The sequence below is a fragment of the Oryzias melastigma genome, linkage group LG3 (assembly GCF_002922805.2).
Source record: "Oryzias melastigma strain HK-1 linkage group LG3, ASM292280v2, whole genome shotgun sequence".
Lineage (NCBI taxonomy): Eukaryota > Metazoa > Chordata > Actinopteri > Beloniformes > Adrianichthyidae > Oryzias > Oryzias melastigma.
The window spans coordinates 15679066-15703820 of NC_050514.1; the positions used below are offsets into that span (position 1 = coordinate 15679066).

At 37.6% G+C, this 24755-nt stretch overlaps 1 protein-coding gene across 1 annotated transcript in view; it reads left to right on the forward strand.

Annotated features, from left to right (window-relative positions):
- igdcc3 (immunoglobulin superfamily, DCC subclass, member 3) overlaps nucleotides 1-24755 on the forward strand; it is a 75629-nt gene that overhangs the window by 41604 nt on the left and 9270 nt on the right. The window contains exons 7-13 of the mRNA XM_024296377.2: nucleotides 7560-7725; nucleotides 17376-17623; nucleotides 20513-20677; nucleotides 20918-21106; nucleotides 22382-22486; nucleotides 22565-22700; nucleotides 22837-23044. Coding sequence (XP_024152145.1) covers nucleotides 7560-7725; nucleotides 17376-17623; nucleotides 20513-20677; nucleotides 20918-21106; nucleotides 22382-22486; nucleotides 22565-22700; nucleotides 22837-23044 — 1217 coding nt within the window. The remainder of the gene's footprint in view (nucleotides 1-7559; nucleotides 7726-17375; nucleotides 17624-20512; nucleotides 20678-20917; nucleotides 21107-22381; nucleotides 22487-22564; nucleotides 22701-22836; nucleotides 23045-24755) is intronic.

Below are 24755 nucleotides of genomic sequence, written 5' to 3' on the forward strand. Positions count from 1 at the left end.
AAACAGAAACAGCAAAACAAACTGAGATTTGATCAAATAAAATCTCAGTGTAATGATTATTGTCATAATAATAATGGAGGCCTCTCTGTGTCTGTCACAATAAAACAGAGCTTTATCTTTGTGTCACACATGTGCAGTTTTAATCCAGAGGGAAAGTTTAGCGTTTTGTTTATTTTGCCTGGCATGAAAAGTATAATATAGGAGTATCAGGCCACCATAAAATAGAAAAATAAGAATTTTATGAGATTAAAGTCGTAAAATTACAAGAAAACATTCTTATTTTACGAAGGAAAAGCAACACCTTTTAAAATGTAAGCATTCATCAACATTACGTTTCAACTAAATCCATCAGTGCAGCTACTTATAGTGATGCCATGAAGCTTTTGTTTATCATAGGAACTGATCTGCTATAATAAATTTGGATCTTTGCAAGTAAACTGTCAGTGGCGGAAAAATCTTCTTTTAATGAGGTCCAGTGTCCTGCAAATTCCTTTAATGTCCTTATACGTACAATAATACAGAAAGACTTATTATTCCTTTATTTGTGAAACAAGGGCTGGAGTACTGCTTACAACAGCACATTGTAAAAGATTGTGATTCTTTTTTGTTAATATTTTATTAATAAACTGACTTTTGCCTAGTAAATTTAGGACTTAAATCCGTTAAATTCTCAGCTATAATTAAATTATAACTTTATTAGTAATTTAATTAGCTGTGATATAAATGTATTAATATTTTTTGAGTTAATTATCATAAATAACAACTATTTTCTCATAATTTTAAGAGTTTATTCTTGTAAAATTACATTATTTTCAAAATTGTACAACTTTATACTTGTACATTTTTTTTTACTTTTTTCTCATAATTTTATTTTTGGAAAATTATGACACTTTATCATAATTCAGCAATTCGATACTTGTAAATGTTTAACTTAATTTCTTGTAACAGCTTTTTTCTTGTAAAATTATAAATTTTTTTCATAATTTAATGACAATATTCTCTTAAATTTTTGACTTTCATAACGATTTCATTCTGAAAAAAACAAAATTCTCTCAAAATTTAATGATTTTATTCTTGTGAATGTTATACTTTTTTCTCATAACGACTTCATTCCCCAAAATTTTTTGTGACATTTCCTCAAAATTCTGTGACTTCATTCTGATACATTTTTTTTCTCATAACATCTTTATTATCATTAAATTATGACAAATTTCTCATAATTTAACAATCCTAATCCAGTAAATGTTTTACTTATTTTATCTTAACGACTTTATACTAATAAAATTATTTTTTTTATTTCTCAACTCTATTCTCAGACATTTCTGATTTTTTTCTAATAATGACTTTATTCTCAGAAGATTGTAACTATTTTTTCTTAATTTAAAATTTCTATTTTAGTTTTTTATTTTTTATTTTATCATAACTTTTCTTCTAAAAAAATTATTACATTTTTTCATATGTTTGATTTATTTTCTCAGAATGACTTCATTTTTGTAAAATTATGATACATTTATTACAATTTTACAACTTTGTTCTCAGAAAATTTTGAGTTATTTTTTCTTATAGCCCCTACATTCTTGTAAAATTAAAAATTTCTCCTCACAATTTATCTACTTTTAAAATTCGTAAATGTATTTATTTTTGTATTATTAAAATTATTATTGCCCCTTACTTCGTCTTTGCCAGACATTTACTTTGCTTTTATGTCATTTTTTATTCAGCCTATCAAAATGTTCTTCCTTCTTATGTCTGAGTCTCTCACTTCTATTGTCCAAATTACCATTGTTGCAATCGTAAAGAGAAAACACACAGGATTGAAGCCAGTATGTTCATTATTTCAGCCCCTCTAAAGCATTACCTCTGCAGAGCAAAAGCTGCAAATTACCAAATTCATTTGTAATGACTTTCCCTTAAGCAGTGGGTTGTATCAGTGTCAGTGAAATTAAATCCACACCACTACATAAACCTATAAAGTCTTTCGTAAAACCTTCATGTGTTTTCTACGTTGCAGTTTAGAGATACTAACATTTTTCTTCACCACTCTTGGCTATTACACGGAGGCACGTTATCATGTGCTGTAAATTACACTTGTGGAGGTGCATGTGATTACATCTTTTATGGCATGTAGCTTGTGTGGTGAGAGAAAAGATTGTTTTTCATTTGCAGGCGCTGTGACTACAGGGTAACCCGATGATTAGAGGAGATTAGAAATTGGTCAAAAAAAAAAAAAAACAAGCAGAAAGTACTGAAATCAGGCTGGCACAAACAACATTCTGACTGTAGAAATACAGATGATCATTAGGAACCCAGTTCAAAAGACATTTGTTTGGAAAATGAGTAGAGTTGTAGTTGCTGAAAAAATTACTCAAAGACTACGATTGATTTTTTTTTGGTCCTATTTTGGTCTGAAAAACTAACTAGGAAAAGCATTCTAAAATAATTACTTAAGCAGCTTTTAACATTTTATCACTCAATATATGGATTATTCCCCTGTTCCATTTGTCGGAATGCATACATGATATTTCATTCCCATTGATCTCAATTAACCGACACTATAAAAAACTTAAACATACATTCAGTCAAAAAATATTGACATTGTTGGTTTATTTCAAATGTAAACTCCTAATTTATAAGAGTTTAAACCTCAAATGTTGTAGACATCTTTTTAAATCTTATCAGTTCTTATGTGAGCACATTTGGTGTTGCTTTGGCAAGTTTTATTGCTGGACCCAGGATATGTCAAAAATCAGTGTTTCTCTTTACTGTTAATTGGGTTATGTTGAATGATTGTTTTTGATTCCATAATCCCATTTATTCATGTATTTAGTTTTATAAGTAGAAGAACTCCACCATTGTTTCTGTTTCTACCAGCCACAACACAATTCTGCACTTTTTAGCCCCAAACTACATTTGTTCAGTTACCACTAGAAAAGTATGTTATATAAAATCACTACAGCTGTTTAAATATCAGAAAGGTGTGTTTTTTTAGGCCTTTGTCCCTTAAAATCATTTAATCCATGCCCAACTTTTTAAATTTTACAACCAAAAGGATAAAAACACTTAAAGTATCACAGCATAAAATCATAGAACAAAGTCTAAGGTAAAGCAAAAAAAAAAAATGTAACTGATTATTCAGCCTAATAAGATTGCACAGATTGTAATCAAATTATCCAATTTACAAACAGATGATATAACATCTAATGAGTTTTAGCAGATAACCTGATTACATGAACAATAATTTACACTTAGTGTTATCAGATCACTTGAAATGCAATTTGGTCACAATCTATGATTGGATGATAACGTTTGTCATCCAATTACACGATCTTCAATAAAATTAAACCGATTCTGGCAAAATTATAAACCAAATATGATTTGAATTATAAAGGTAAGTAATAAATGGTTTTAGTTACTCAGTTACATTTATCATTTGTGATCATTGTTCTTCCAAAAGTTATACAAGTACAACAAATATTAATACTTTTTGTTTGTTGTTTTTATTATTTATTATATTATCATTATCATATTATTTTGTTATATTATTTTTATTTATTGGTTTATTTTTGCATTATAGAAAGATTATATTGATTTTAATCAATGTTCATAATCATTTTCTACTTTTTCTTGATGAAAATGTGTATTTCTATTCACCTGAAATAGGCTTCATCTGTCCATTTACTTGCAGCATTTATTCTTGAGGTGTTACATCTCCACAATATCATGTATTTGGCTAATACCTGCATTAAAGGGTAGTTATGATCATAAATATTCTTTGATATAGTTCAAAATATGATCTGTTCAAACTATTACATTTGACTTTTTACACTTAAATAAATGTTTAAATAATCACTTTTAAATTCATCTACTATATTGACATAGAAATGATTATTTTTTTGTCCAGTCCAGCTTTCATGGCTAATATTTTATTTGCTTTGTGATTTTTTTTAGACTTTTTCAGTTTTTCTTTTCAACTATATTTACTGTAACTAAAGGAAAAAAAAACGTTTATGAAAGGAACAAGGAGCATTGTATGTGGCCCTGTGCATTAATTGATGAAAAGCAAAAACATACCCAGCGTTTGCTTTCTCACGTATTGATCAGGTAGACCACACGTTGCCCTGGTGCATATCAGTATTGATGATGATCAATATTCCATCACGTTGTCAGGTCCAAGACAAGCCTTTTCCTCACAACTCACAAGATGAAAAGCGACAGATGTTAATTATGAGTCAATGTCTTTGGTTTTTGTTATTGATTTCTGGAAACAAAGAAATGGAATTAGCTCAGAATAAATGGGTGCTGGAGCTGTTTCATGTTTGATGTGAGTGAGGAGTGATCAGTTGAGGAGGTGGTCCATACATGTGGGGTGAAAAAATCTTAGAAAGAATCTGTGAAAACAAGTTCTTTATCCGACACATTTAGAGAGGAATTGTTGAATAGGTGTTGAGAGATGAAGACACATATAGGCTGAAATGAGTCACACTTTTAAATCAGTTTTAGAAAATGAATAATGATGATAGGTACTAAGAGCCTGAACAGTCACATATGTAAGGGCTAATTATTCTCGACCCCCCTCTGATTTCTGCTTGAGAGTTGACTACTTTAAAATAGGTCACTTTTTTTAGCTATAGCTTTACTTATTTTGTTTTTTAAAACTTTTCCAAGTTGGAACAAGCACACGACCTCGAAGTGAAGAAAGTCCACTTAGCATTTTTTCCCTTAAAAAAGTTTGGAGTTGCATTAACATGCTGGAATGAAGATTTCCTGATGGGGTTTATGATTCGTGCATTGCATCAGTTATTACTGATTCCTTGGGTTACTGCTACCATGCAGCTTTAGAGGATTTAGAGCATTTCCTAATGTTTTGAAAGCTTCAGTAACTCTGAGCTAGAAATGAAAATGTTCGAAAGGAGAGAAAAGTGGAAGTGATTACGTTTAAATGTCTTTATACCATCGTTCTTAATATAAAATCAATACTTTTTATGATTTATATGTGAATCATTCTTGTTCCCTAGAGGAAAAAACTCCAGAATGCACTATTTTATTGTTCCTTCAACATATTTGCACATTGATGTCAACCATGAAAACAAATTCATAGTCTGTTGTAGGGCGCATGATTACTCCCACACACGTTCACACTTAAGAGTAACCAGTGTTAGGTTACATCCGCTAACCTCTGCGTGTTCGTTGATGAGGAAGAAAGGGACCAAAAAAACTCAAGTGGAATTTAGTCCTTTTAATAAAAAGTTGCATCAGAGTAGTGCCTCCACAAACGATTATTTTAATAGTCGACTAATCACCGATTATTCCGTACGATTTGTCGACTAATCGGGCCATGAGCAAACTGGATGTAAAGCACACATCTTAACCACCATTAACTTTAAACTAACTAAAAACTAGATATATAGCATTACCTGTGATAATGCTAGTGTGAATGCTGTAAGCTGAATTTGAAGATGCAAAAATTCATAGCTAAAAAAACGGAAGTTGATAGCTGAAAACGCTGAAGTTGATAGCATAAAAACCCTGAAGCTGATAGGCAGCTAATATATTTGTTAAATGCCTAATTAGCCTGAAAAACTGCAGCCTAAGTTAGCCAAAACACCTAGCATGCTGCTGAAATATAAGCTAAACTCCAAATTAGCCTAAAAAACTTGAAAAATCAAAAATTAGCCAAAATAGCTTGTATGTAGCTCAAATATTAGCTTAACTTAAAAAAAACAAAAAAACTGGAAAAATCCTAAATTAGCTAAAAAAGCTAGCGTGTAGCTAAAAATATTAGCTAAACTCCAAAGAAGCCTAAAAAACATTAATAAATGCCAAAATAGTCCAAAAAAGCTAGCATAATGCTATTATAACTTTCAACTTTACTACACTCTGACTCCATATAATATAAAGTAACGACTAATTGGTTATTAAATTAGTCGTCGACTATTTTAATAGTCGATTAGTCGTCAATTAGTCGACTAATCATGGCAGCCCTACATCAGAGTCATATAGTACTCTGGGTCTCATTCATGAAAGATAAAAACTTGTAAAATGGAGTTCACGTATATATGTCACAGGCGGGCCCTGTGGATAAAAAAACCCTTCTTTTGTTTAAAAAACCTTAAACTATGAAGTATGTTTTTTATACTGTGGGAGGAAACCTGAGAAAAAACCCACAAATGTACAGGTAGAACACACACAGAAAGGACCCAACCAGGATTTGAACCCGGGAGGTGAGAGCGCTAACCACTGCTTCACTGTTTACTCCAAATGGAAAATTATGAAGTTAAAATACTTTAAAGTTTCTGAAGGTATTACTACAGCTTGGTTTGTTATTTGCCTCTCATGGAAGGGGCATGACTTCAATCCAACATCTGTTTACCCTTTTTTATAATCCCTTATCTAAGGTTTACAGTAAACTAGAACAGAATCAAGGTAACAAAGTTTCCTGCTTTTGAATATTTTCTCATCTAGCAGCAAATCAAGCTTGAAACTGTCTGAGAATCACTTGAAAGCTTTAAAAAAAAATCATTTTTTGTTGTTTTTTTTTTAAACTGCAACGTCATCTGACGGAGTGCAAACTAATTAAAGTTGTGCTGTGATTCCGCCTCACTGATCACCTGCTGAGAGTGAGAGGTGCGTGTTTGGATCGTTTCTCATCACAGCTCACAGTCTCACTATGAAACAGAAGAACTAGACTTCAAACACTGCAAACAACTCAGCGAAGCCGTGGAGCAGACAGATGGAGGTGCTCCCTGAAGGAGCTCGCGCTCTCCGTGCAGGACTGAAAGTGTTTTTCCTCAAATCCCCAGAACCTCTTATTTTTGCAAAAAGAAAAAAAGTTGCAAAACATTGAAATGTGTATCAGGTTTTATACTAAGCAAGTCCAATTGACGTTTCAGTAGTGGTTGTGAAAATGATTGATTACTAAAAAGACCAAAAGGATGAATTGAAATTGGTACAGTTTTATAGAAAATAGATCAGAAGGAGATGGTTTCTGGAGTAAAGCTGTGTTTATGAAGGAACTATTAGCAAAACCTACCAAGAGATTTGAAGTTTGTCAGACTTATTTTGGAGTCTAAAAGCAACTAAAAAAAGTAAAGGGTTTGAAATATTTACCAAAAACTAGAGCAGCTGTGATTATAAAAAGAGACGACAGAAAAATGGCTCAGAAAGCTTCCCTTATTTCTTGACTGGTCCTAATTATGATAAACCTCACACCTTTTATCTGTTATTTTAAACTACAAAAGGCCCAAGAAATTGTTGCTTAGCAGCTGTCACTCTATTGCTTTCCTTTTTGTATTTGCTTTTCTCTCAGTCCCTTTTATTTACCGGTTTGGGCATTGATCTTGTGTCTCACAATCATGGTAATTGACCCTGGCCAGCACTATAGATTTACTCCAGTATTTACACGCTTACCACTCCCCAACGTTCTCACACTTTTTCAGCCTCGTTGTCCCACTTACTTTTCCTGCTTCTAACAGTGGATTTCTATGTTCTCACTCCAGCTATGTCTGTGGCGGAGTCAGAAACATAAGCGCTTTATATTCTTCCTGTCTGTGCTCTTTCAGCTCCCGCTGAGTTCGTTCAGCCCCCGCAGTCGGTTTCCCGACCAGTCGGTACGACCGCCATCTTCACTTGCCAAGCTCAAGGTGAGCCTGAACCGCAGCTCACCTGGTTGAAGAACGGGCAGGTCCTGGAGCCAGGAGAACATGTCAGACTCAGGAACAACAACAGGTAAAACAATTTGAATAGAAAAAAGGTTTTATTTGCATACAGAATAAAATTACGCCTGTCAGAACTATTGTCTTTAACTTTTCAGTGCATTTGAATTCCACTGATATTCGCTCTCCGGAAAATAAAATATGAGGATTTTTTTATTTTAGTAGGTATTAGTTAGCTTTAAGCATCCAAGAAATTTAGTTTTAGGAATTTTTAAAAATCCTACTAAAAGTGAGGTAAGTAATGGGTATTTATCAGATGTAGCAGAAGGAAGTGAGGAATCTGCTTTTAGTTTAACAGTTTAAAAATATATTTCTTACTCATCATTTTATTATAAACCTTATCCTCATAAAGCTTAAACTATCTGATCAAAGTAAAATTACTACTATAAAGCTACTATATAGACCTCACCTCTGGCCTCAGGAAATGCTCAGTTTTGCTGCGTTGTGGTTCATAACATTGCAGCTTCTGCATTCCGCTCCCGCTCTGACCCGATCCACACGTCTTAATGCTTTTAACACAAACGCGCTTTGGGCTCAGTGCTGGAGTCACTCTTATCACGGTCTGTTTGGAAATGAGAAAGGAAGCGGCCCTGGCTGATGCCAGCCACAACCTGCTCCTCCATAAAAATGATGTTACAGCCACAATTTTCTACATAATGATGTTTGTGCAATGCTGGAATACCAGAGGGGATGCAAATGACTTTTACTACGAGAGTAAAAACTGCTCATAGCCAAATTCTTGTGGATTTCACCCTTTAACTTTTGTGTGTGCAGACTAAACCACAACAGCCTAACATGTTTTTAACCACACGTACTCACAGATAACGGGAATTGCAAAGTTCTGCTTTGGGCTTTCAAAAATCTGTTATATTTTTATGAAACATGAGAAAAGTCTGAAGTGCATGTACTGTATAAAAATCAGACAAAACAAAAATCAATACTTGCACTCCACCGCAGTGGCTGAAAGGAGCAGACTGAAGCCTCGCTTGCATTTATTTCCTCACTCCCACCAGTTTGTTTTGGCCAGACAGACAGAACAGGAGATGAAGACAGAATAAAAGGAAACAAATAATTAGAAATCAGATTGATTTAAAAAAGGGATAAAAATGAGAATAACCTTTGAGCGAGAAATTATAAATTTGCAGGAAGAATAAATGAACAGTAACAAAAAGATAAAGTGAGCATCACAGCCGTTCCACTTGCTATCATTACATATGACCCGCTATGATAAGTATCTCATGCATCACCAGCTATGCATTGTGATTGGTTACGGAGACAGAGCTCAGCTTGAGATCCACCATTAGCTAATGAGCTCCTACACTCAGCTGGTTGACCAGGAAAATGTAATCAGGCATTTGAGAACAGAGCCGCTTGAAGTGCTTCTTAAGAAGTGCACGGTGTAGCTGAACTGCACAGCGGGTGGATGCTCTGATATTACATGAGAACGTGTTTAGTGTTTCTAATTTAAAAAATAAGAGGGGGAAAAACTATTTTTTTCATCTATTTCTATAGGTAGCCGTCTCTAGGATCACTGAAACCCCCTTCATGAAACATTTAATATTAATATTTAGAGATATTTATTCTCATGTGTTTGCCTCCAGCAAAAAAAATGCATTTTTTTCACATTTTAATTTTCACACTAATATTTTATAGAAAACAAGTAAATTCTAATCCTGTCAGTGTACATGTTATGGAGTAACAATTCATTTTGACAATGACTCGATTCAGATTATAATTTGAGGTTGAAAATACGATTTATATTTGGTATTTGTTAATTCACGTGTCACTTGGTCATTTTTATGTTATAGTAAAGTAAACTCACCGTGGCTCAACCCAAATCTTTTCCAACATCGATTATGATTGATTTAATTTTGAAACAATTTTAAAATGGTTTAGGTTGATTTGATTAACAGTTTGCCTCAGGCAGATCAACCTGGCTGAATTGCAAGCATATACAGTGTTCCCTTGCGTATTTGTGTTTCTTTATTTGCGGTTTCACGCATTTTCTTCAGTTACGTGACTCCTCCAGTTCATCACAAACGCTCAGACAACTCAAGACGCCTGTATGAAATGTTTGCGTCCGAAGGAGGTGCTGCATTACTAAGGTGTTTCGCCACACAGTGGAGCGCTGCAGAGCCCCCTACAGAGCGCGAAGGGGGAGTACCTGTCCGCACTCCCTCTTCTCTCCATCCCCCTGCATGGGGAAATGGCATCAGCTAACTCTGAAGCAGCCGAATAAAAATCCTGATATGCTGAAGAAGATAATGTCGGATGATATGCATCATCCGGAGCAGGTGTTGATTATTTGATGAAGGAGAAAGAACGTGCTCCTGGTTTAGAGGCACAGAGAGACAGAGTGACACTCCTCATCTTCTGCGTCACACAATACGCAGCTGCTCTGAATAAAAAAAAATCTTTACGGTATTTTCTGGATTATAAGTTGCACCAGAGTATTAGTCGCAGGAGCAAAAAAGGTCAAATCACGAAGAAGAAAACTATATATAAGTCACTCTGGAGTATAAGTAGCACTTTTATATTTGCTATGGCGAAAAAAAACCCCCAAAAAACAATAATAATGCTTCAATGCAAATGAGAAAAATATCAAAATTTAAGATATTCTCCCTCAGATTCTCCCTCATGTTTGTCATGGACGACACTTCTTCTGGCACTGTCAGAAGAAAATACAGCGCCCTCTAGTGGTTGTTAGCAGAAACAACAACTGAAGAGCAACTGGTTGCTAGTAGAAAAAAAATGAAAATATGAGCCTATTTCTGTTTAAAGAAATCACAAATACGTCACCCATGAGTACAAGTCACACCCCTGGATGAACTATGGAAAAACAGCTACTTATACTCTGGAAAATACGGTATGTTGAGCAGTTCTTCCATGTTCTTTAATAAATGTTTACAGAGCATTTTCAGAAGGGTTTTTGAGGAATACGGATCGATAACGGACATTCTTCAGCCATCGGGGTGGGGGAGTGAGACGGGGGAGTGAGGGGTGGTCTTTGTATTCACATATTCGGCGTATTCGCAGATATCTCCAGTCCCTAATCCCTGCGAATAAAGGGGATTATTGTAAATTGATTTATTAATTAAGTCGATTGTAGGATTTGCTACAATTTACTTTAAAACTTACTGATCCTGAAAAATCTCATGCACAGATACAGATACTTCTGTAAAGATACTCATAAGCAACATCCTCTGTCCTCTCTGAGCCCTCTTGTCTTTAACCTTCAACCACATGGGAAGGGAATGCATTTTATACAATATTCACATGCAAATATGTCCACATACAGGTATTACTAAAGTGAAAAAAAAAAGAAGACCAGTCCACATATGCACAAACATCCCCACAGTGCATGACATTTTTTATTATATAAACATACATGTTTATACAGAGATTCTGGTGTTTTAGCCATTACCCCTCATTTACATGCATCCCTTATACACAAACTCCCAGAGAGGACATAACAATGCTGCAAAGAAAGCAGTGATGTCACAGAGGAGCTGACCGGCTTCACCTGTAAACAGTCATTAGTGCTCATGGTGAAGGTGAGTGCTCTTTCTTTCTCCACCCTCACACGTGTCTGAAAGCCTTTTCATCTTTAGCTACTTAAAAAATATTATTTGAAGCTTCAATGGTTTATGCTAATAATGGATGTAAAGGCTTGTATGCAGTTTAGAGTCTCTAAGACACACAGTTATTATGTGAGTAGTAATTTCACAACTAATTTGAACTGAAGAGTCACTAAGAAAAGACAAACAAAAAGAAAATGTTTTACGGCTCTTTTTTTGTCAACAATTAGGTCAAACTATTGAAAACATTAAAAAAATTCCAGCAGTTTGAATTGATAAAGTTAGACTTTTTAAAATTCAATAATATGAATTCATACATATATTCATTCATTCATTCATCTTCCAGACCGCTTCTTCCCTTTCAGGGTCGCGGGGGTGCCGGAGCCTATCCCGGCTACTGATGGGTGAAGGCGGGGTACACCCTGGACAGGTCGCCAGTCTGTCGCAGGGCCTCAATCACACCCATCCACTCTCACATTCACACCTAGGGACAATTAAGAGTCACCAATTAACCTATGAAGCATGTTTTTGGACGGTGGGAGGAAGCCGGAGTCCCCGGTGAAAACCCACGCATGCACGGGGAGAAGATTCAAACTCCACACAGAAAGGTCCCAGCCGGGATTCGAACCGGGGCCTTCTCACTGTGAGGCAAAAGCGCTAACCACTGCGCCACCGTGCAGCCCTCATACATATATTATTCAGAAAAAAAAAATGAAATCTCATTCACTATACTTTCTACAGAGAATAAACTACATCAAGTCTATTGTAGGAAAAGAACAGTTGGTATAATTTGGAAAAAGTTAAGACATTTATCACTAAAATAAAAGTGTATCACAGTTGTTTCCATGTATTCCATTTAGTTTCATTTTTTTGTGAGAAGATTCATTAAAACCATGGAGTGTGAGGGGTAACACTTGGAAAATCTGATGGAATTGTTTCAAAGGAGCATAAAATGCATAAATATTTTACACTTTCATTTGGTTTGGTTTGTCTTAACTCTGTGCAGACTAAACCACATGGAAAAAGAATGCACTTATCCCTATCTTCTCCATCCTCTACTCTAACACCAGCAACCTTCATGACTTCGTTCACTGGATCCATAAACCCCCTCTTTGGTCTTCCTCTTGCCATCTGGGAGTACATCCTGACCACCAGGAGCTTGTTTCGATCTTCTTAAAAGTCATGCAACATTCTTCCCTTTTCAGCTTCTACCAGTTTGTCCTCATCTCTTTCTTTCTTCATCTTCTTCATCACCAGAGTCATCCTACACACAACTAACCTGTGCTGTCTGGAAACACTCCCACCTACCACTATTTGCAGTCACTGATCTTCAGATTACATCGTCTTCACAAGATGTAGTCTATCTGTGTGCTTCTACCTCCGCTCTTATAGGTCACCCTATGTTCCTGTCTTTTCTCATAGAACGGTTTCACTATAGTCATTTCCATCTTTTTTTGCCAAATCAACCATCTGTCCTTCTACATTCCTCCCCTGGATACCAAACTTGCTCATCACCTCTGACCAGTGAGGGAGAAAACATCAAATAGAAATACATTAGAGAACGTGCTTTTTTATGATCCATGTTTTATACTTTCTATTTTTTTTATGTAAAAAGCAGTGGTCTTGTGAGCATTATGCACAAACTTAAAAAAATGTTGAAGATCAATTTCAAACTTTTAACTTTTTCTTCTGTCACTCATAAAAAGCCTCCTTTTTTTTGTTTGCTGTGCCCTAGCTGGCTGGGACTCAGGCTTTGGCCTTGAACTCTGACCCGTCTGCAATCAGTCATATCCTTCAGCTCTCCCCTCCTCTCTAACCCCAGACAGCTCATCGACAGCTCCAGCCCCCTCCTCCCCACCTGCCCAAATGCCTTCCCCTCCTCTTCCTCCTGTTCCCTCTTTGTTCCCTTTTTCCCCCCTTCAACTCTCACTGAATCCAGAATGGCCCTGCTGGCCTTTGAGGGGGAACGGCTCAGAAACAATGAAGAGTAAACACAGCCCCAGCAGCTGAAAACGCACCCAAACAGCCACTGTCAACCACTCTTCTGGCTCACAGCCTTATCTGTCAATCAGTGAAATGACCTTGAACTGATGAGTAAATGATGGTGTCAACCTGCCACAACAGGAAAGCTTGGCTTCAGAGCTCAGGGCAAACAAAGAGTACAAATTCTGGCAAACCAGTTCCATACTTTTTGTGTCTTATCTATCACTCCGTGTTTGTTTTGTGCATAGATCCACTGGGAACATCTGCTGTGGATTATTATTCCAAAATCTTATTATTATATTAAAAGCAGCCTTATAAAGACTTTTTGAGACATTTAGCAAATTACATTGATAATGAATTAATTGATTGGACTAATTGTAGTACCAGTGTTATAAATAGAATATTTTTTCCTGTTTAAATATTCTGCATTATGTTGTATATTTATGACCTTTAAAGTCTTAGGCTCAATTTAGGACTTTTTTCTAGTATATTTGCATGTTTTAAAGTAATACATATATAATTTTAAATCTCATAATATTACTTTTTGGTGACCCTAATACTTTGCTGTAAACTTCCAACCTTGCTTGCAAAAAAAAAAAAAAAAAAAAAAGTGTCCGACACCACGTTAGAAGCGTTAGCATATTCTCGCGCTTTTTTTTTTCTAACTTCCAACAGCTGAGCAAACAGATAAGCACTGAGAGCCTCTTGTGTTAGACAGATTTTACTGTCACAACAGGGGCTATTGATCTTTTGACACGCGAAGTGTATATTTGTATAAACCCTTTTTGTGGTTTATGCTAAACTTTATATTGATAATGCTCACATCTTATTTATTTTATTTTTTATTTTTTGGTTGTGCCGGATGGTGTAACCAGGTGTAAATCGTAATCTGGAATGGGCGTGGCCTGTCTACACACACACTCAGTAGTTACAAACAAACCTCTTGGCTAAAATAGTCTTCACATTTAAACTAGTTAAAATATACACAATACAACTGCAGTTCACACACTTTTGCATATAAACCAACACATATAGAGCCTTTGGAAGATGATGGAATGTACAAAGAGGGAGAGCTGCTGGCCATCCCCACACCCCCGAAGCAGCAACAGCAGCCGGGACCCCCCCCCCGCGTTAGCATATTCTCAATAACACCAATCCAAACATTATGAAAAAGTGTCATGTTCTTCTCACAATCTCTTCAACATCAGTAAGCAAAACCAGAATCAATCCATAAATGAAGCACTTTGAATTATAAGGCACTCCTTTTTTTTTCTTTTTTTTTTTAATTAAAGCTTTTAAGTCTGGCTTATAGTGCGAATAATATGGTCGAGCAGAGGAAAAAAGTGGTGCCACTGAGTTCTTTTTTTGCTCCATTGAACCAAACCTCAAATTTAGAGGCCCATCAACAGGATCTGGATCAACGAACACCATGTGACATTACTGTGACTGCGCGTGCACATGTACACAAATGCTTTGAATTTCACTTTGTCAGAAAAGCAAATTGTTATGAAAGCATCCCTCCTTTTTCTTCACACATTCATGGCGGCCCCTCACCAGCAGCTTTAGGTTGCTCCTCCCTGGGGGCCTATTTCCTGCATCTGAGGTGTCCGATCAGGCTGCCTGCTGACAAACTGTCCATCCATCGCTGATATGAAAGGCTGTCAGAGATGTGACAGAGAAGCTCGAGGCTGGCGACTGCTGCCACCTCTGGGGTCAGAGGTCAGATGGGTGCAGAAAAAGTTAATTTGATAACTATTCAGATTGAACCCACCTGAGAGATCACAGGCAAAAAAAACCTGTTTGTGGCACGGCGGTTTGACACTCAGATTAGAGAGAACTTTATGTAAGCACATTAGAGTAAAATAGGACAGAATTGTTTTACTCTCCATCTTAGATGTGGACGTCCAATCAGACTCCCCTGTCCACATAAATCCACCCTGACAGTACAGACTGTGCTGAGGCTGATAGATCAGTTCTGTTGTGTCCTGAATTCCCGCTTTCCTCATGCCCCAGTTTCACGTCCAGCAAGTGTGAAACGCAGCCTCTATAGACATCAGTGTTCTTTGAATGAATTGCTAGCTTGTCATGAATGAATTGTTAAGAAGTCTTTTTTTTTTTCTTTTAACGAACTCCCGAGCGTACTTCTTGTCATTCAAAAAGATGACATTCAGTTGACAGATTAGGTGACAGAATAGGGACACACTCTTTAAGACGTTGAAGTCCAGTGACATTTACGTTCCCTGTTCAAATTTACAGCACTTAAAGGCATTAAAGCCAGAAAAAAAAGTAAAGTAAATACCAGCTAACACTTCAAATATCACGACCAGTAAAAGCACCACTTGAAATTGGACAAAACTACAATTCGGTCCTTTCATTTCCCAAAGGAATTTAAACATTTTTTGTCACTTCTTTTCTTTGTGTAGCCTTTTGTAAGGAGAAACAAGTAGCCTTGATGTGAAAAATTGTCTTTTACACCACAGGGCTTCCGTTCCATACTATGTTAGATTTATTATTCTTTCTTTTGCCTTAGGATAGGCAATATGTGAGAAGTGGAATGTGTATTCTTGCTTTAAAACACCCACTCAGACTTCACACTGATGCCCACACGAGGCAAAAACACACACACACAATGCTACCTTTGCCTTTTACAACACTTTTTTTCTCCGGAAAAGTAGACTAGCCAGGTTGGAGTGAGGACAAAACAATCAAAGATAGAAACATAGGACAAAGAGCAGAGGGTGGCAGAAGTAAAGGTGTTATTCAGCGCAGGGAGAGTGCTGTCAATTGGTAGTTGAGGTCATATGTGTGCAGGACAGATGAAATGTTTCACTGATGCAAGCAAACCCCATTTTTCAAAACCCTGAAATAGATTTATTGACTCCCCGGGGAGCTGCAGCGAGAGACGGATCCGTTTGAATGTATGCGCTTTGCATGAGTAGGGACCTTTCTATACGTTCTGCTGCTGACTGTCTTAGGTGAATATGTGCCATAAATCTATTTACCGACACGCAGCCGAGAACGGGGCTTTGTGCACTTGACATGCATAATGTCACGTTCACCTCTTGTGCTATATCCTCCTCTTTTCGTAGGTGTAGTAACCACATTAAGTGCATTTGTTACAATACTTTGTCAGAAAATACTGGGTTTCTCTGAGGATGCTGCATTTCATAACAACAGCAAACGCAAGAAAAAAAAAGCTGTTTTTCCGTCAATTATAAATTGCTTTTAAGTGACTTTTTTTAAACAATGTATTTAAGACGTTTCCATGTTGTTCTGCTCATAACATTTGCCTTTAACTACTGGCCATACGGTTGCCAAGATTACTTTTTTGACATCCCATAAACTGCCACACCACTCCTGATCACACACTCAACAGCTGTGAGCAATTCCAAAAGGTCAAGAAGGCATTTCTGCGGCACCAACTTCAGAGGAGCGTGACCGATATCAAATGATCCACACCTCAGTGGCTTAAAAGTTTGCACACGTGTCTCCAGCTGGGGTCCTGTAACACTCCAAAAAATGGATAAAGTCGGTCAACACGTCTGGCTCCACATTTACTTTCTGTACATTTATTGTTTATTTAATTGTTTAATTCTCACAGGTCAGTTCTGGGAATTACAATATATATTCAGAAACACAACCTCTTATAACCTCTTATACAATCCATCCTTTATAACACTTCTTTTTTTTAGATTGATTGTTTCAGATCTTTATTCAACCCATTCAAGGTTTACAGCAGTGAAAAAAAAATACAAGATCTCTTTAATTTATGTGTCGCTTAAAGTTTCTTTTTCCTTTTAAATTTTAGTCCTCGTCACTCTCTGTAAACATTAGATTATCTGCCAGTATTTCTCACACTCAACATAATTATTGCATTTTGGCCAGAAATCAGAACTTCCCAGTCTGTCTATGATCTCAAGAAAACACTTTTTTGATCTTTTGTTATTTGTGTTGTGACAAAGCCGTTGGTAGCAATAAAGCAACACACAGCATATTACAGATTCAGTTTTAACTTTGCAAAGACAAGAAATTACAACCGTTCCAGTCTTAGCTTTTCGGTTTTGTTATCTTTTTTCACACCCTCTCCCTCTTGTCCTTGCAGCACCCTGACCATACACAGCATCAGCCGCGACGATGAGGCCATCTACCAGTGCATTGCTGAGAACAGTGCGGGCTCCACTCAGGCCAGTGCACGTCTCACTGTGCTGTGGGCTGATGGACTTCCCGGTGTTCCCACCCATGTCCAAGCAGACGCCCTATCACCCACCACCATCCAGGTGTCCTGGAAGGAGCCGGATCAGAACACTCAGGACATCATTGGATTTGTGCTTCACATCCGCAGAACCTCCGGTGAGACTGAACTGTAATCTCAAAGTGGAGAACGGATAATGTTAGGGTATTTGAGAACTATAAATGTGATGTTGGACTGTTTCAGCATCATTATTTGTTAACAAATGCCATTGCAGCAGCTGCCTTTCTAACATGTGGCTTTTCAGATTCCAGTCACTGATGTAGTATATAGTTCTATTAAGTTTAAGTATTTGTTTGACTAAAAACAACATATTAGTAAAACACTGGAAAGAAAATCTGAAGTCAATTGCAAACAGCTCTTTAGTTTTATTTAGTAACACTGGATTCATTTTCCATGAAGGTTTGAACTTTGAGAGTTTAGCAAGACAGAAAAACGTGAAATGGTTTGTCTGAGAAAAGTGTATAAAGTGTGTAGTGAGGGGTTTCACACCATCAAAACATCTATAATAATTATTTAAAGCTGACTACTCTGGGGATTTCACTTATTGTTGGTTATTTTTAGAACGTAACTCCGGTGATGAACAAGGAACCACTGTATAGATCTGTTTATACTGTACACTATAGGCGTGTTGTTTGGTAATAATATGGCGATACGATACGTATCACGATACACATCTCACAGTATAATACACATCACTATATATCCCAAGACTTAAAAATGTTTTTTTTTAAAGAGTATGGTCTAGGAAAAAAAAAAGTCATACTAAGTAGTACATGTCTTATAACAACAAAAACCACAAGGCTGACTGAACCAGTGAGACTGAATATTTAACACAAGCTGGTTCTTGTGAGATCGTGTCATTCTGCTGCACTGTAGAGCTGCTCAAAGTGTACTATAATGCCAACTAGGGATTGTAAAAGTAAGATGCTGAACGACGCTCATAAATAATTTAATATTTAGCCTAAAGGTGCACTCACACCAAACGCGATTCGCGCATCACATTTTTGTGCCCGCCGCTCTTTTGTCGCGTGACGAATTCACTGGTCGTGTCTTTCAAAAAATGTGTTCTTGAGTTTGGCGTCGTGGCTGCGAGTGGAAGGAGCTACCAGCTAATGCATTTAGGATGATTCTATAAGGAACGATGTCTGTGGATGTCTCACCTAGAATGTATGGAAGACAAAAATGATGTTGAGAAATAAATAGGGTTTATTTATTGTGAAGAGTTCTACAAAAACATCGGCAATCATGTCTCCATGTTTGGGTTCATACGACTATTATTAAAAGATTTTCTCGTACAGGGGGCTGTGTCTGTATGACAGCCGCTTCACTGTGTTTCTGTGTCTCTGTGGCTGAGCTTGAAGGCTCACTATGTCGCGAGGGGGAAAAATAAAATTAGAGGACTTTTTTCCTTTTTTTAAAATGTCTCAATGAGGCCCGAGCCAGAAGCCTCCGAACCCCACAGAGGCTCTCTGTCAGCCGGGGTGAGTTCCGGGTGAGCTAGTGAGCTCCGGCGCGGGAGTGAAAGCGGGCAATCTGTCCAGAGTGTATGCCGCCTTCGCCCAAAAGTATACGTATGAGCTCTGCAACCCTGCGGCTCCAATGGGTAAATGAAAAAGATGAAAGTTCAGGACAAAAACATTCACTTTGGATTAGTATTCTACCCACTGATCGAGCCACTGAAAACATCACTTGCCCAAAGAAGAGTTCCTGATTTTCAGATGCGACGCGGCGAACTGTCAAACTTCAGATATTTACCTTTTTTCTGCGCTGGTCAATTCGCGCCTCGTCTCTTGAAACGAGCTGCTGGCAGATCTTCGCTCCGCACCCTTCGCTCAAATCGTGTCACGGGACTTCAGCTCACCTCATGTCACGTCTGTACCATTGACTTAACACTGAAACTGGCCACCTCTGCATTCGTGTGAATGCACCTTAAGACTTTTAAAGTCATAAATGTAAAGGCTTATAAGGTCCTCAGTAAATCATTTTCTAAAGTATGAGTAAAACTGTTCTCTTGAAGGACATCAGATCAAACACTTGATTAAAGACACACACATTGCAAATGCTAAAACGTATTTAATGCTGTGTGTACTGGATCTATAATAAAACTTGTCAAACAGTTGTGACGCCAGCAGATCTTATTCATGAATGACTCAGTAGTAAGCAGAATCATATTTTCATGCAGTGTAATCCATATCTGCGCTCACGTCGGGGACACGAGATCCTATGACGAGTGGTGGGTGTTTGTGTGTGAACAGGCTCTAATGTCAGATGCAAAATGACGCACAGACAGAGCTGTTCGCCTTTGATCGGATCATTCGCGACACATGTCAGCTCCAGGTTTTGAGGAGAGCTTAAACGTGCAGACTCCACATCACGCTGCTGTTCAAACACTCGGCTGTACAAGTGCGTGTGATGAGGATTAGTCTGCGTCTGATGTGGTGTGGCTCTGACATGTTTACACTCGTTTATGCACATCTATTTCTACAGTGTGCACATGTCGTACTTGCGTGGGTGTCTGGTGAAAGTCCTACACCTGATGTTCTTTCCAGTGCTTCTCGGTGATGGATAATAAAGAGTCCCCCAGGGCTAACCAACAGGAATTATAATTACTCTAAGATGGCATGGCCCGGTGGATTGAGAACTGGGGGTGGACGGTAGTTATGACTTAGTGTCTTTGAATTATAAGCAATAAAATGCTTTAACACGTTCTGTATAACTCCCCCCTCCATATACTCTCTCCGCCCCTGCAGTTCACCCCTCAATTGTCGTCCTCCCCCCCAGGATGGAGATAGATTTACAATAAACTAACAGAGCAGCTTTAATAAAACCACTGAAATTGGCAGTAACCAGAAATAACGACAGGAGCAGATGGTATTTATGGTTTTGCTCCTTATACTCATCTTTTATTTCCACCTATCCATCCTTCCCGTGTCCATCCCTGACTCTTCCCTAACCTCCCCCCTCTCCGTCCATTATTCCTCCTTCAGACCCGCAGGAGATGGAGTACGAGGAAGCCGTTAGTAAGACCACACTGCAGCAGGTCATCCGCGACCTGGAACCCTCTACTAGTTACACCTTCTATGTAAAGGCCTACACCTCCCACGGAGCCAGCAAGCCATCTGAAAGTGTTACTGAGAGCACTCACGGGGAGGGTGAGCAGCAGTCGCTCAACGTTGTACACAAACCGTGTCTTTCACACATAGCAACACAAACTGCTGAGTGTTATACCAATTACCACAGTTTAACTGCTTCAATACTTTAACAGTTTTTGCTTTTTTAATGGATTTTTTTTCCCTTTAATCTCTGTCTTGTTTACTTCAAAGCTACTAGCACAGTCCCTGTGATTGACGTACTTGTTGACTGATTAAGGTTGTCACTTTGCGGCTTTGCAGTGCCAGCTCCTCCTTCGCTCTTCACTAAAGTGTTGAACAGCAGCGCTGTGCAGGTCACGTGGGAATCGTCCTCCAAGATGGGCCAGCACGAGGGCTTCAGACTCTACTACAGGAGAGCGCACACACCGCTGTTCACCGGCCCCATCGTCTTTCCACGCAATGTTACTCAGTTCAACGTCACTCAGCTCGGTGAGGCAACAAATGTCAAATACTATGTCTTGTCCAGATGCAAGTTGGTTTGATTTTGAAGTTGATTTTGAAGTTTACTGACACTTTTTAAAATCCTATTAGCGAAAGTATCACCAGATCTACAACAAAATGTTTAAGTCCAATCATCTTTGATCTGTTGTAAAAGCGTTTCCCATTTATGATTATGCCATTTTTAGCTAAAATAAAAATAAGTGTGTTGTTTTTTTGGACATAGTTTCTGCAGAGCAGCAGAAGTTCATTCAAATATGTGTCTCGTTATGGCCAGAACCATTGATTCAGACCCTTTTTCACTTCATCCCTTTCATTACACTCTCTCCGGCTAGCTTACAGCTCCTCACAACTCCAACCGAACATTACCAGTGCAACAAAAAAGTTGAGCAATATTGCATCTGTAGAGTTTGAGCCAGATACCAGCTCAGATGAAGAAAACAAAGACGTACGCGGATCTATTTATCTGCAATTGGATGCATCAGAATGGAGCAGAGGGGGCTTGTGGCCTGTTGATTATAGCACCTATTTCACTGCTACAAGCCAATTTTATCTGCTCCTGTTTCACAAAACTTTGAATAAAGAAATTGTTAGATTTTTTCTCCATATATGTCCTCCATCATGAGCAAAATGCTACAAAAACTTGTTAGAAACACAGAAAACGCATTTTTAAAACAGTATAATAGTTTCTTTCCTACTTCCTTCACTTACCCTTTGATAAAAAGTGTACCAAACTGTGGATTAAGGAAGCACAAAATCTCTTTTCAGATATTTATATAGATTTTTTTTGTTAAAAAAAAAAATAATCACAGAATAGGAACTTTAGCTATCTGGGATTTTCTAGCAATCAGATTTGAATGTTGAAAATTATGGCAGACAAAGCATCAAAATGAGATATTACACATATTTTTTAGATCTGACAGATTAACACCATAGATTATGCTTTTGAATATCCCAATTTTGGCATCGATTACTATGCCAATGGGCATGGAATCTCTAATTAAAAAGAAGAAGAAAGAAATCAAGTTTGACGTTGTAATCAGGGCTCCTAATGGAGCATGTCAAAATCCTCCCACGAGCCTGTGAAACAATCAATGGGAGTTTGAGTTCTAGCCTTGAGAAGACCGAACTCCTGGTTGAAAAATGAGAAACAAAGATTTGACAGTTTCTGATCAACTTTTTTTCTTACCAAAAGTCATAAGGAATATTCTGGAGTAAATGTTGATTGAAACACTCAGTGAAGTGACCTTGTTTTTATTTGTCCAGACTCTTCGCTGGTCTACGAGATAAAGCTGCTTGCATACAACCAACATGGAGATGGAAATGCCACCGTGAGATTCGTCTCCCTTCGGGAGGCACTGGAGAAATCTGGTAATTCACACACTCACACTTAACTGTTTTGTATTCCTGAATTCTGTTTTTCACTAACCGCTTCACGGCGTTCCTCAGTGCTGGACGGCTCGTGTAACTGCGCAAAAGACGAGCACAGCAAATCATCGACAACAGGGATCATCATCGGGATTCACATCGGAGTGACCTGCATTATCTTCTGCGTGCTCTTCCTCGTCTTCAGCTACCGCGGCAGGTCAGAGCAGACCTCCTCATCGGCTAATGAAAGCAACAGAAAATGCTTTTCAGTAATTGTTCGTGGCCGGATTAATGATTATCATGTGTAAACAGCAGACGAGTGTTTCATGTGTTTATGCTCATATAATCCCCAGGCTAATGATGTGTAAGACAGTTCAAGCCACCCCCCAGGCAGGGCACAGTGTAGTGCTGGAGTCCTCCTACTCCTCTCAAGGGCCCTCTGGGCTCAACGGGGCCGCCAGGAGAGACAGGGAGGTCAACGGCTGCGCTGCGGGGAAGAAAGCGGTCCACGGCGAGCTGGAGAGACTCTTCTCTCAACCTGATGCACGAGATACATGCATGGTAAGTGTTAACATCCAGCACTGCGGGTCAGTTGTATAAATAGTTCTTAATATGGTTAAAGTTATGTTTATAAAAAACTTGTGCTCATTGTGGGAGTAATAATTATTTATTAGAGGGTTTTTGCAATTATTGATGTGTCCGTGTAAATGAAATTTCCATTTGTAGAGAATCAGTACAATATAGATCTAATTTTTTGAATTAAAACAATGTTTTTGATCATAAAGAACTAGTCACTCTTGAGAAAAAAAGGTAAAATTTAGAATAAAGGTGGATCCATACAATGAAACATTGAGAAAAAATAGTGGCAGTGAAGCATCTCAATCCAGTATCGCTTTTCACGTTTTCATATAGCATTTCTGATGTAAATTAAAGTCACATCCTAGTATTTTTTTGCCTTCATGTACACACACATGCATTAACTTTGATGTGGTCCTGCTATGTCACAGTAACTATTCGTGTCTGGAGTTTCATTACTTTTTAACCCTTTAACAGCGAAGTTCCAGAGCTTGTTTTATTTTATTTACAGCAATTTTTTAATTGTTTGCACGATCAACGTCACTCCAGCAGATTTTGAAGGAGAAAAGTGACGGCTAAGGAAAAGATGCGAAGTCTTATTTTCCCCGTTGATGCTGCTTTGCCTTCATGACATGGTTACATCTACAATTATTATTAATTTCATTTCTTTTTTGGCAGGATTAAAAACAGAAATATTCAGAAAAAATAGCTTGTTGTGATTTTTTTATTTTTTTTTTTGAAGTTTTGACATAACTTCCTTTCAAAATAAAAGACTTCCTGTACCTCACGGGATCATCCCAGTGCAGCGAATGAGCTCCTACAAAAGGTTTTATTGTCAAAAATGTTATTGTCTCTTGTTATATCTTAGGTCTGTCATCTTTTTTCTTACTTACTACTTCTGCTAACCTGAATTTAAACATGATTTCAGTGGTTTATGATCAGAAAAAAAATACAAATACATATTTTAGCAACTCTCTTCTGGACCACTAAGATAAAATGTGCTTTAAACTCATCAAATAAACTAAGAAATTATTTAGAGATCAGATTTCTTGTCAATGTCATTTGAAATGCGTCTATTCTGGAGGAAATATAGAGCAACAAGGCCTCTCGATGTCAGCAGGGACTTTTTAAAAAAACTTTCCATCGTTGATCTTACTTCTAGAGACACCTAACCCATAAACGTAGCTAGTCTAAATTTAATCAGTGCTAATTAAGTAACCGTGTCTTTTAAAAAATTACCATTATTTTATTTTTCTTCACCCAGAGAGCCACTATAGGGGGGCAAATAGATCCAGATGTGGCTCGGAGCCTCAGGTTTCACACCCCTGTTCTAATATGCTCCTGACATCATGAGAAGAAAAAATAGGCATTAAAATAATCCCCTGCCCTCAATCTTTAGGACCAAAAGTGTTGCTTAACCCATGGGCTTAACCAGCGGCAGAAACCACAGACCATTGCATGGTGGGGACGATGCATGTAGAGCATCGTTTCAAGAGCCTCTCTTCTTATCTGATGAGCTGAAGTCATCAGACCACATGACTGTCCTCTATTGCTCCAGAGTCCTAATCTCTACACTCCTTAGCAAATTGAAGCCTTTTGCTCTGATTAGCCTCACTTATAAGTGGTTTTGAAGACTCCACAGGTGTTTAATGTCTATGGAGTTGCAGTTAAGGTTTTTTTTTTTTTTTTTTTTTTT